Raw genomic sequence first — 13698 nt, 5'->3', positions numbered from 1 at the left:
ACTCATGGCACAGTAAAAATATCCTAAGATGCTTTCTACCTATGTGTTTTCCAGTTACAGTGGTGAAACAGCCATTTGACCTTTTGTTGCAGATCTCTGTGCAGGCAGACAGCTTATTGAGCACAGCAATATGCACTTTTTTGGGCAGTGTCAGTTGTACATCTATATCGTACAGTGGTGGAACAGCTGCGCCAATTGCACCAATAGCGATCTTTTGCGGCATCCTTCTCCTAAGGGACATCTTAGCAGAAAAGTTGGCCAAGCCTGTGTCATAAGGCATAAGAAAACCACCTTCTGTTAATGCTGCCTCGGTAGCAGAAATGTAACCAAAACCTCAAGCTCGCTGTCACCGCCATCATTATCATTCCAGATGTCAATGAAGTGACCATAGCCATCGATATATTAGATGCTGTCAGTTTTCCATTCGCTGTTTTCACACTTTCGTTGCATTTCTTGCCATCTGATGTTCCAATGTAATGCAGCTGTGCGGTCGTTTTCTTTGAGCCATATGTGCTGGAGTTCAGTATTTCATGCACCAGTGTGGCATGGCACTCGCTCAAGGAGGATGTCGAGAAGCCTTAGATAATGTCCTGTCGCACATTGCTAAGCATAGTTGTTGGTGGAGTCACTTTAGAAATATCTGGTAATATATGTACTCAACTGCTGACATGGTTTATGAGTGGGGACCTGTTTTGCAGATCTGCACAATCTAAAGAGCGCATTCCATGGTTGTAATTTAATCAGCTTTCACATGTCCCACAGCACAGTTATGCAGGACAGATTGTGCACATAACAAGAAATTTGTGGATGGCCTCATTAAACCTTCAGTTTAGTTGCGCACATCCGATAATGTGCGGTCTTGTTGATATGACCTTGTTCTACAAACTTTTTTTCTTGCTCGCTTGAAGTGCACAGGATGCGTGATGCCTGTTGCACGTTTGAATGGTAAAAGTGGCGGTGCAGCACAAAGAAAGCCTTCCACTTAAACCTGATGAAACTGGCTAAGTGATTTTTAGCCTTAATGCCTCATTGATGTGGATAAACCCGGTTACATTGTATTTATTGACTGTTCCAATTAAATTTGAATCCATATCTTGTGTAGATATATGTTTGACACTGCACCAGAAATGCTCGTTGCTGCACCACAGATTTTTGCCTGTGCCAAGACCTGTGCCAAAAAGTCAAATCACTCTTCCACCCCAGACTGCATTATCTCAATATTAACTGAAATAGTCAGTGAATATAGCAGAGCCGGTTTTATATGGTATCACTGAGGCTTTCAGGCTAAAAATTGCCAAACTAGTTCAATTAATTTTAATGAAAATTACTTTCCATTGCGTATAGTAGTGCAATATGAAGCCACAAGTACCATTTTAGCTTGCAAGAGGCGTTTGCATGTTTACCACAATTCAAGCAAGCAAGAAAAAGAGAATAGCAGAACAAGGACGTGCAAGGAAGACCCCACCCTATAGGACGTTTGTGACTAAACTGAAGTCACAGTGAAGATGTCCAGAGGTTTCTTTACTTGTAATATGCAGAATGTTCTGTCACTGCACATTGGAGCATGTGAAAACTGTTTAAACTGCAACCACAGGATCTTCAGGGTGCAAGGAAAGTCCTCATTAATGACAAATTATGTATGTGCTAGTGGGTGAGTGTACTCGTTACAAGGTATTTCTAAAGTGGCATCATCAACAACTGTACTAAACAATATGTGACCAGACATTATTCGAGACTTCTTTTTGACCCAGCAGCCTCCTTGATCCAGCAGCCTCCTTGATCGAGCTCTGTGCCACACTAGTGTGAGGAATACAGATCTGCGGCACAGATAGCATAAACAGGACCTCATAGCAGCAGTACATCAGAGCCTTTGGTGGAGAGAAGTGCAAAAGAGTGAAAAACTGGAAATTAAGGATTGATGGCATAGCTATGACCGTGGCTGTGGCCACCCCATTAGCGTTCAGGAGGATGACGGCCTGCTTTAGGTTTTGGGTGCAGTTTTACTAGTGAGGCAGCATGAACGGCACGAGGCTTTCATTCTTTTGCTTCTCTAGTACTCAATCGCCGCAATTTTTCATTAAAATGCAGTTTTGTGGCAGGATGGCACAGAGGACTGCTGTTGGCATAATTTTAGTGCAATTGGCACGGTTATTCCACCACTACAATTATAATGTTACTAAACTCTTGTTATTGTAAAATGTCCATAAACCTACAAACAGATTAGAATTCCCTGTAATGTGTTGTATCATGGTGTTTCTGTATTATGTCTTGTGAATTTTATGCAGAGCTATGAAAAGTAAAACACGTACCATTAAAAGCTGTTGGGAAAACTTTTTCATTATTAATTAATTTATTTATTTATTTATTTGAATACCCTCAAGGGCACAGGGCATTACAGAGGGGGTGGGTTACATTGCAATAAAATTATTACATTTCATCCATGCACTGCCAGTGATGTACTGTCTAGATGCGGGAGCCAAGAGGGTGTGGTTTGATTTCAGTAAGCATGATCACTTTTGGAGAAACTACCAGATAAATGCTTTTTGAAGTTGACCACCTGTTGACATCGTTCTTGTAATGTTTGGCAGTGCATTTACCATATTTACTCTAAGCTAGGCCATCTCTGCTGCTATGCTGACCCCCGAATGTTCGAAGCCAGAAAAAATAAAAAAACTTACCTCGAGAGTTGGCTGAACAAAAAAAGTTAGGACAGCGTTCACAAAATAACAGCATTTATTTAATATGAACATACCGAGTTCACTCTACGTCGTCACCATCGTTAGCCTCGTCCCTGTAGCCCAGACCACACATGCGCTTGTGGACACGCGCGAGCTCGCGCCTGTGCGCCCATGCATGCACAGACAGTGCAGCATCGCATGCGTAGAAACGTGGCATGATCTCAGTGAACAGTTTCTCTCTGTTATTGCGCGCTTATCTCCTTATCGCTGTCATCTCTTCGTTGTGGTACACACAAAAGCGTCTCCTGTTGCCCCTTCCAACGGCAGACGTTTTTCTCATCGATGCTGTAGTCCCATCTGGCTTACTAAGCCTCTGCAGCTAGCACAACTTTTCGTTTGAAAGTGGCACTATAGTGTGCCATTATGATAACGCCACGCCACATGCCAATACTATAGAATCAGCTCCGATACGACACAGGCCAAAGCGACGTCATTGCTCGTGTACTTCAGTTGGCTACTGGCCCAGCTATGAGCGGCTGCGATACTGACTTCTAGATGACGCTAGCTATGGACGATGTTTATCATTTTGTCTATCGATTGTTTTGTTGACGATGTTTAATCATTGATGTTTCCACAGGAGCTTTTCTAGAAATTCTTTCAATTCTTTCAATGTAGTTGACGCTGATTGGGTGGAGAGGTGGCGTTTTTCTGCAGAAATCAGGCATTTGTATTGACTCAAAGGTTGCCCCTATTCTTAGCAATATTTACCTGAATAAGGGTGACAGCTGCTTAGAGAAAGCCTTAGGTGATAGCATTATCAAGATATTTTGTTACGTTGATGAATACCTGATTTTCTACAATAGGGAAGAATTCGATCCCGCTGCTACCTCAGTAAGTAAGCAATTTAAACTTTATGGCGGAGGATTAAAGTTTACCAAGGAATTTCCTCAGCGATGCGTAATTCAGTTTCTTGACATTTCTTTGGTCTTCGAACAAAATCACGTTTGTTGGCAGTACTCCCCAAGATCTTCGAAGCCATTGCTAAACTTTCAATCCAAGCATTCCAAAGTAGTAAAAAACGGAATTGCCATGTCGTGCCTCAAGTCTTCTCTCACCAGCTCCTGCATGCGCAAAATGAGCGCCAGTTTTAATGTGCAGGTCCGGCGCCTATTAGAAGTAGGTTATCCTAGTGTAGCAGTGGCCACTGTGGCTGAGTGCCTAAAGAAGTCGGTTTCAAGGGGGACGGACGGGATTACAGAAAGCAGTAATAGCAAAAAAAGAGTAGTGGCTATTCCGTACATTCATTCAGTGTCACACAGGCTGAAAGAAGTTGCGAGTAGATATGATGTTAATGTTGCTTTCATTGCTCCCAATAAGCTAGGTAAGATATGCGCTGCCATGCAGAGGAAAAAGGAGCAGGTAAAAGACAAGAAAAGAACAGATATTTGTCCATTGAAGCACACTAAGAACAACAGGTTTGCTGACTGTCGAATGGGTGTGGTTTATAAAATTCCCCTTAGCTGTGGGCAGTTCTACGTAGGGCAAAGGGGGCGGGGTATCAATCAGAGGCTTATGGAGCATAAAAGGTCGTTAACCGGTGGATCGCCTTCTAATCTTTCCCTACATTGCTAAGATAGTAACTGCACGCCACAGTTAGATGAATGCGCCACAGTTAGATGAATGCGTGATATTGTACAGGCTTAAGGATGAAGATACGCATCTTATGGTAGAGGCATGGCATATCTATAATGGTGGAAGTATGTGCGTGAGTCAGCCTTCGATTACCTTACATAAGGAAGAGATTAAGTGGCTTAACAGTTATCTCTCACGTAGACCGACACATGTACCCGACTGACACGTGGTGATACCATTCCCGAGCTTGTGCAGATGAGTTTTGTGTCTTCTTTCTTTTTTTTGCCTCAGTGCTCCCTTCATTTGATAGTCGGCGTTAGTGTTGTCCACTTCTCTACTCTTGTGTCCTGTCTGCACACCTCACCTCTTTTTTGCGTAATTACTCTAGTAATATTTTTATTTGATGCAGTAACATCTCACTCCAGTAATATTTTTATTAATTTGATCCTGGAGTGTAGCAGGGCAGTGGCTGATTGCCTTAGTGAGTCATTGATTGATAGCCGTATCAGACAGCCATCAGCATGCGACAGCCAGCAGCATGCGACAGCAACATTAGTGAGCAATATGCCTGGGGTGGCCACAGGAAAAGAAAATTGGTTTGCTGTCCAGAGTACGCCAAGAGTTTGCGGCTACAGAGCCGGCGCAAGGGGCGTGTGGGGAAGTCTGTGCCTGCATTGGTTGACGCTGTATGAAAACGGTGTGTTCGAGGCCTTGCGACGACGTTTGCGTATGTGAGAGTAGTAGCTACAGGATGCGGCTGATGGGACACTGGCGCAGCATCAGCAATTTCTGCTTCCATCGCCTGCCGAATAGTGGGTTATAGGTAAGGAGCAGGATGCGGCTGAGGCTGCTGCTGAGCAAATTCCATGAGTGAGAGCTGCCGAGCTACTTACTCGTGTATGAACACCTTGATCTGCAACAGCAATGTCGACTGGTCCGAGTTGATGGCCAGTCCTGCGAGGCTCTTGTCATTCGTAACATGGCAACGAGTCAAGGCCTGCCATTTGCAGAGTTCATCGTAGCTCTGAAACAATTTGATAAGCTCCGCTATGCTGCTCAAGTTTTTTGCAAGCAGCCTCTGAAATGCGTCTTCGTCAATGCCTTTCATAATGTTCTTGATTTTCTCAGGTTCAGGCATGGAGGCATTGACGTGCTTTGAGAGGTTGAGAAGGTCCTTGATATAACCTGTGAATGAGAATGACTTGCCCGGCTACTGTGACGGCTCCTGCAAACGCTGTTCAGTGCGCAACTGTTGTACAGCGGGGTGGCCTTGAAAGCGGACCAGGTTGAAAAATCTATCGAGTGGTTTTTAAAGCACAGGTTAGTCACATTAGACAGGTAGATGATGACATTGTTCAGCTTAGTGGTGTCATTCCATTGGTTGTGGACAATAGCCAATCCTCCACATCAGTGTCGTTGGTGCTGCTGAAGAGCACCAGATGGATCCCTCTTATAAGGCACCCCGGAGCAGATGACGGGTGTAGGGAGTGTGTATGGCGGGGCCATGGATGGCAAGGTCATGGTTGTTTCTTTGGGCATACTGGGCCGAAGGTTACGGGTGCTGAGTTCCAGGATGGAAGCTTGACAGTTGATCCCAGAACCTCCACCAATTACACTGAGGCTTATTGTCCGGAACATGCGGCTAGAACAGTTACATTGAGCAGCGCTCCAAACAGTAACTTCAGCATCATCTTGTGTGAAGCGATCACGATGCTTCTGCTGTTTGTGGTGTGCATCATCTTCAGTTCATGGTTTTCATCTTCATCACAGTTTGTTTGTTTATTTATTTAATTATTGTATTTTTATATTTGTACAGATGTACTTTCTGTGGGCAGAAACAAAGCTGAACTTAGCTGTTCTAACTTTCCTTGGTGGGGAATGGGCATTTGGGCTTTTTAGGTTTAATGGCATTTTTGCTAAGCCGAGTCTGATACCTAAAAATTCTGATATAAGCACAGAAAACTTAACACAAAACCCATAGCAGCACTTTTGACCAAGGTTTCAGTTGTGAAGGCTCGGAAAATAAATCACTGGTGAATTAATCACTACAGTAACTTCTTACTGTACTAATATATTTGTTTTTTATCTAGTTTATTTTTATTTTTGTACAAATGTACTCTCTATGGCCTGAAATGAAATTCAATTTATCTGTTATAATTTTGCTTGGTGTGGAATGGGCATTTGGGCTTTTTGGATTTAATGGCAAGTGGCACTAGTGCAATGATCACTCGTGTATCAGACACCATTCAGCATTGTTTAATATTTGATGTCATTGATCTCATAGTGTGTAGTGCTGCTTAATAATGTTCATTTGTTTTGCCTCCACTGTAGGAACTAGTTCAGCAGGTGCTGCAGTTCACTGTTCATTTCACCAGATCAGCATAGTGTCATCTTCACATTACTGTTTGCTTTGCAGTTTGTGCAGGATGAGTTTTGCAGCATTTCTTGAGCTCGTTGAAGGCGTGCAGGGCTTGTGCTGGCGTTACTGGGGCTTGTTCAGTGAGAACCAGCACTGAAATGGGTTGAACTACAAGTTAGATGGACTTAAAAATCAGCTAATGTGCTTTTAACTTTGCTTGTATCACTGTTAGGTGCTGCCCTATTTTGTGATGCTCTACCTGGGAGGAGTTCCAGGCCTGCCTGGGCTCTTTGTGGCTGGTATTTTCAGCGGAGCTCTCAGCACAGTTTCGTCAGCTGTAAACTCCCTCGCGGCTGTCATGCTGGAGGACTTTGTGCGGCCCTTTTGTATTTCCCAAAAGACCTACGACAAGCACGCATCTCTAATTCTCAAAGTTCTTGGTGGGTACTTTTATGCGTGTGCTTCATGTGCAGTTAGAAGTTGGTTTAGCCCTACATAGGTTAAATTGACTGGGCTCTTTGAATGGGTCTAATTAAGAAAACATGCTTTCATGTGCAGAAATGTGAAATTTGTTAATTTATTGTTTGTTATGGAAAATCACTTTTGAAATAAGCCAAGAGGATACAGTGGATGCATGTGCACAGGACTAAACTGTATGTGGGGACGAGGAGCAACACTAAGTTAGCTTATGCATTCCTTTCTTCAGTTTTACAGCGTATTTGCAGCTCTACTACATCAGTGGGACATCATGGATTTCAAAGTACAGTTAAACCTCAATATAATGAAGTCGGTATAACCGGTAATTTGCTTTGTTATATCAAAATTTCGTTGTATTAGAAGTTTGACCTTTTACACAAATAAGTACAGTTGTGATCGATTTTTCCTGTATAGAAGGGACCACAAAATTTGTCAAATCATCGGGCAATTGAAGAAAGTAAACTTGAATCGGAATAATTAATTTTGTTCAATTAGAAAGGCAGCGACGAGAGATAGGATTTCATGTGGTACTGACAATATCTTCACATCGACGATATGAATTAAGTGAAATCAGTCATGTTTTTGCATTTACTCTGCCCCTGGCTGATAGTGTTTACTGCAGTGGGACGACGCTATCACGAAAAGTGCTGGCAGCAAGGAGCGATTGCTTCATCTGCCTCATGCTTGAATGTGCTGCTGAAACTCGAGCCTACGCAACTTTCAGTACTGAATGCACGGGCAGACTGTGCACATAATGCCACACCATCTATTCATGTGGCAGATTACCTCTAAAACAGGGTGCACGGGCTGGGTATGTGCTCAGCCACGCTAACAGCCATGTGCAGCCAAGACCACGCTAGAAAAGAAAATGCCACACCAACCTGCCCCCCTCCTCTCTCATGCTTGATCACATTAGCATGAGCTTGCTCCCCCCCCCCCTTAACTATCCCTAGCTCGCATGTGAAGGCTGCACACATCAAGGCACCATCCTTCGCGGTTCACCCTCGCATGCTTTAATTCGCACCTAAAGCATACAGTTCATGAGGCACGATAGGATCCTATCACACTTGGAATTTATATTGAACATGATGCTTCTCTGCTACGATGGTCGCTCTCAGTCGTGTGCAATTTGAGAGGTGCGTTCTGCATATAATTCAGCTATTTGACCAGCTGCGTCCATGGAATGTTCCTTTTTTTGTGTATTCCTTCACGGTGGCAGTGAAATTTCGTTATATTGAAATATTGTATAAACACACTTCGTTATATTGAGGTTCTACATGCATGTTGTTCTAAGGTCAAAAAGTTATAATAAGTTAAGTACTTCCTTATATTGAGAGTTTCGTTATACAGTAGACTTCTGCTATTATGACTGTTTAAATAAATTTTTGTTTATTCAATTCCGACCGAATGTCCCAGCCAGCACAAGCATTTCTATGGGCCTAAACTTTCATTACTTCAATTCTAAAATTGGCCTTCACAGAATAATTTTAACTTGACCAGTCGTAACACATGTGCCTGACTCCTATGGTGACACATACGGTGACACCTATGGTGACTCCAATGTGACCTGTTTAATGGCAGCGCCTGTCTTGGTGGAGCTAAGGGGACGGTGAATGCATTTAAGGCTGACAGATCATCTGCTGTCAAAAACTCCCTATTTTCAGCCTACCCTAAGGAGATTTTCAAGCAATAATGGTTGCACACAGTGCCTCATTACAGTATTTACGTGATTCTAATGCACACCTTTATTTCAACAAAATTACGCTGAAAATTGCTTGCATGTTGCAATTGGATACTAAACCAAAACTGCTTTCACGAAGTTTATAAGCTTTACTGCATAACACAAGTGTATTGTGGTGAAGCTGACTTTTAAAAAAATATCGACTGTCATTGTGCAACACATATTATAGACCTGCACCGCGGCGCGAAAATGTGGTGGTGCTATAATCGTAAGTTAGTTTCGCACGATAGGCACTCTGCTGCTGAGCAGCCATGCGTGCCATGCCTGCCTCAGTAACTGCTGGGTTTCGCAGGTGCGTGTGCGGTTCTGTGCGTGAGGTCTTTATTCTATGGTTTTACAACGAACGAGAAATATTATGCTGACAAGCTGCTCCGTGCTGAAATACGCAAAAGGATCAAGTTTTCATAGGTTTCCGTTTGATGAAAACCATCGCAAGAAATAGGCCACTGCGGTAAAAAGGGCAAGTTAGATTCTGATACCAGATCAGCCATTATGCTCCAAACATTTTGTAACAGTTAAGCTTCTTTGTTATTTTGCATGGTGTGAATTATCAATGTAGGGTCTTAGGATTGTTAATATAATGTGATTACCATTTCTTGCCACACTGTGAGAAAGCTAGATTATGATTAGCCTTGAATGTAAGCATGGCTGCGAAAAAAGCGTCTAATCGCACCTGATATGCGTCCTACTTGTTGTCCCCTTCGTCAACAATAGGCAGCCCGGCATGCGTCGCCATGCTTTACCCTGGCCGTAGGGGTTAATCCTCATTGCCACTGAAGTACAGGAATGAACACACATTTATTGAGTTAGTCGTTTAAGTTGTCAACTCTGGCGTGAAGTCATGTCACTCAGGCATTCACGCATGTGCTCGTGGTATTACATCAGTCTGCGCCAGCTACTATATCGCAAAATGAAAACACGATTGGAGCTGCCTTAAATTTCGCATTAGGCAGTATCGCAGTCACTGGTGAATTTTTTTTCTTGCAAAATTTCTACTCTGTTTAATAGCTTTAATGTCATTTCAACATTAGTATTCTCCTTTCGACACCCATAAAGTGGACATGCTTTTGATTCATGGTTGTGTTAGAATTGGGTGTAATGCCAAATGAATGAGCGGTGTGTTTTAGAATTTTTTCTCTGTCTTGTTTAACTCAACCCGCTGGGATAATTCGAATGGTTTCATCAGTCCCATTAAGGTTAAATTAACGGAAGTCAGCTATATGGATGTTCGTTATATCAAGGTGTAGAACTTCCTGAAAGCTTGAAGATAGGAAGTTTCTGGGTTGTCTAGTAAACAACTTTTTTTTAATGCTACAGCAAATGCTTGATATTATAATACATGATATCAGTTTCTAGAAGAATGAATGTGCTTTATAATGGTATTATTTTCAAGCGAACATTTATTAACAATTCATTGAAAAAAACATACTAATTAATAAATATTTGTTACAAGAATGAGAGAGCATCAACAGAGCATAAATTTTGAAATACACATTTTGAACATAAAAGCTGTATACAACATTCCTGCAAATATAAGCTTTTTATCTGTAGAAGTTCTTTATATACAAAGGAAAATGTTAGCCCTAGTGGCTATCGTGCCTGTGCTGCAGCTCCTCCGAATCGCCGCATGGCACTGCAGAGTGCAATAATTGCACAATGCGGAAGTCCGCTCTCAGCTGCCTTTTTGTGCAAAGCTACACTCTTTGCGCCACCACCAGCAAGTGGTCCTGCTCAAGTAAGATTGACACCCTGCAGATAAGAACTGCGACCTTTAGAACACACCACATATCTTTAGATGTGAACATGGCAGCAATGAAACGGTCGGAGTTGAAAATGAAACCTGCCGGCGGATACCTGTTGATGCTCTAGGGTTATTTGACGCAATTTTGACGTCCATGCTGAAGTCGGATTAATCAAAATTATCTTCGGAGTCTGTGCTGCTACCACCATAAAAAAATTCTGAATCCGTCAAAATTCACCATTTCCAAAGGGCATCCGCACGCGACATCTACGCCATGTCGGAAGTTACGATTGCTCGTCACGCCAAACTAAAAGGTGCTTTAGAAGTCCTCCCGTGGTGAAAAAAAGACATGTGAAAGTGAAACAAGAAAAATAGTTCCTCTTTTATGTGCTGGATGATGCTAGCTGTGCGAAAGTGACCCCAAGCACAGTAAAATTTGAAGTTGACACCATCGATAACGAGCTATCGATGGGTATAGGCATGAACAGGAAACTTAACTCTTACTTCAAAACTATCGGTAGCTATAGGGGGCCCATCCTTATGCAGTCTTCATGAATGTTTTGACTCCCCAAACTTTCAGGTGTTGTAGCCCACAGCTACAATTCCCATAGTCCCTCCCCCCCCCACCCACATTTTCAGTTCAGCTCTTGGGAAGCCGGGTTTCAAGTGGAACACAGATTCTACTTCGTACAGTGTAGCAGAAACAAAACACTCGGGACAACAGAAAGACAGGGACACCTTTCTGTTGTCGTGTGTGTTTCACTTGCTGTGAATCAGTCCCTCCTTTTGAATCAGTCCCTCCGTTTGAGTTTGGCAGCCTGCAGAAGTTGTTTCACATTCTGTATCTTGCTTATTCATTTGTTGACTTGCGTTTGTCACAGCCTGCACTTCTTTCCTTGTGTGGTTTCGTTACAGCTTTCTTCTTTGGTGTCCTGTGTGTACTGCTGACTGGTTTGGTGGAGCAGCTAGGTGGCGTTCTGCAGGCGTCCTTCATGATCTTTGGAGTGGTGGGTGGCCCACTGCTTGGGGTCTTCACGTTAGGCTTTCTTTGTCGCAGAGCCAATCAGGAGGTGTGTTATCCTACAGCCTCATTTTCTTTCTATGCTTCTCACTTTTCTACATGCAGATATTGCATGTACTCTTGCTTGCATTTGCGCATTCTAACAACCAACTTGCCCTATGCTTTTCCAGGCAAACTTCTTGTACACTCAATCTTTTTCTGATGTGAAGCTAAAGGGGTATTTTGAGCTAAAGGTAAATCTGAACCTATAAGCTGTAGCAGGGAACAGTTATGACATAACAGAGTATAAATTTTCTAGTGAGCCTACTCATACTTGTCAGCTTGACTCTATATGACAGCTAGTGCTGCTGGCTGGTCTATCGAACCACATGTGTTTCTCACATGTTCTTTCACCTCTCTTATTCTTCCTGGCCTTAAGATTTGAGGTGTTGAATTTCTACATTATGATGAGCCCTCATAATAAGAAGGGCGCAGCTTTAGTAGTTTGGGAACAAAACTATAGCTACTGCAGTGATATCTCTTGAGACTGTTCGTTATGCTGTATGACTAAAAGTACTACTGTGATCCATGGCCAGGTCTGAAAGCCAGGCAAAATGGTCCGGTTGGTTTTACTCTACTTAAAGGAGTACTGACATAAAAATTTTCGATCTTGTTTTTTCCACTGAAATAAGCAGCTAATGACTCTGTAATTTATTTATTTATTTACTTACTTACTTACACACCTACAGCACCCAATGTTGAGCATTAGAGTAGGGGGAAGGAATATACAAATGATGAAAATACAGATGATTGATGTTACAAAAGGATACATCTAATACACAATGCAACAAAATATTAATATTAAAAACAGAGCACTAATTTCAACATTACACTTAAGGTTATTATGAAGTACAATATAAGTACACTTTAGTACATAGTACAACGCAATGATATTATTAATGATTATAACTATAATTATAAAAGTAATGAAAAAAAAATGGCGAGTAAGGCAAAAAGCCATGGACAGGAAAGGTTAATCTCCCATTCTGTCCGAAGCAAAATACATTTTAGAACTAAAGATATAAATGTTTCGACAACAAAGTTTCGAACACAGATGGCGTTCCTGTGACAATTTCGAGCGGCAGTTTATTCCAATCATGTACTGTTTTTGGAAAGTAGGAATGCTTAGAATGCTTATATAGATTGATACGGCATTTGGACTCTTGTACCTTTAGCAGATGATCTGTTCTAGGTGATATGTAGCTTGGGTTCTTTATGTATGTGTCCCTGAACAAACCAGCCTTGCCTGTGTAAATATTGAAGAAAAGTTTAAGTCGCAAATATTTCCGTTGGTTCTCGAGAAGGGGCCATCCCAAGTAAACACGTATTTGTGATGAGCTCTGAGTGAAATCATAGTGGCGGTAACGAACCGGGTGGCGCGTTTTTGTATTCGTTCCAGTTGGTTAATGGCTGTGTTTGTCTCTGGGTCCCAGGCAGAGCTGCCGTACTCTAGCATTGGACGAACCTTTGTTAAATAAAGCGTTTCCTTTACCTTATAGAGGGCTCTCCAGAAATTACGTTTTAGAAAATTGAACGTACGACTAGCCTTAGACGCCACGCTCGCTATATGGTCATTCCAAGAAAGATTATTTTTAAAGACAACGCCCAAGTACTTGCAACTACTTACCTCGATCAATGGTTCAGTGTTTAGAAAGTAATTTTTAACAAGCAGTACCCTCTTGTTAGTGAAGTGAATGACATTACACTTGGCAGAGTTTAATTTCATGCTCCAGCTGTCGCACCACGTGGACACTTTAGAAGGTCATTTTGTAAGATACCTGAATCGGCAGGGGACGTAATGGCGCGATATATGCAACAATCATCAGCATACAGGCATATGTCACCGCACGAAACATCATTTGCTTCAGAGGACGATGGGTAATTATTTGGAGTCTTGTTTGTAGCGACCAGTCCAAATTTCGGTTTCAGAGAGCAACGAGATGGGCCAAAGAAGGAATGTAAACACAGCTGGGCATGTGATTGCACAAAACTGTAATGTACGCACGCCAG

The 13698-nt window shown here is 42.3% G+C and overlaps 1 protein-coding gene across 6 annotated transcripts in view; it reads left to right on the top strand.

Moving 5' to 3' along the window:
* Positions 1–13698, top strand: part of LOC135905039 (putative sodium-dependent multivitamin transporter) — a 77797-nt gene that overhangs the window by 45689 nt on the left and 18410 nt on the right. For 5 of the 6 annotated variants that reach the window (XM_070531569.1, XM_070531571.1, XM_070531567.1 and 2 more), the window contains 2 exons: positions 6902–7109; positions 11544–11698. In XM_070531569.1, the coding sequence (XP_070387670.1) occupies positions 6902–7109; positions 11544–11698 (363 nt within the window). The remainder of the gene's footprint in view (positions 1–6901; positions 7110–11543; positions 11699–13698) is intronic. The other variant, XM_070531570.1, reaches the window with a different exon arrangement.

Source organism: Dermacentor albipictus, chromosome 1, assembly GCF_038994185.2.
Source record: "Dermacentor albipictus isolate Rhodes 1998 colony chromosome 1, USDA_Dalb.pri_finalv2, whole genome shotgun sequence".
NCBI lineage: Eukaryota > Metazoa > Arthropoda > Arachnida > Ixodida > Ixodidae > Dermacentor > Dermacentor albipictus.
Note: the sequence above shows the minus strand (reverse complement) of the source record. Positions and strands in the feature narration are given on the sequence as shown.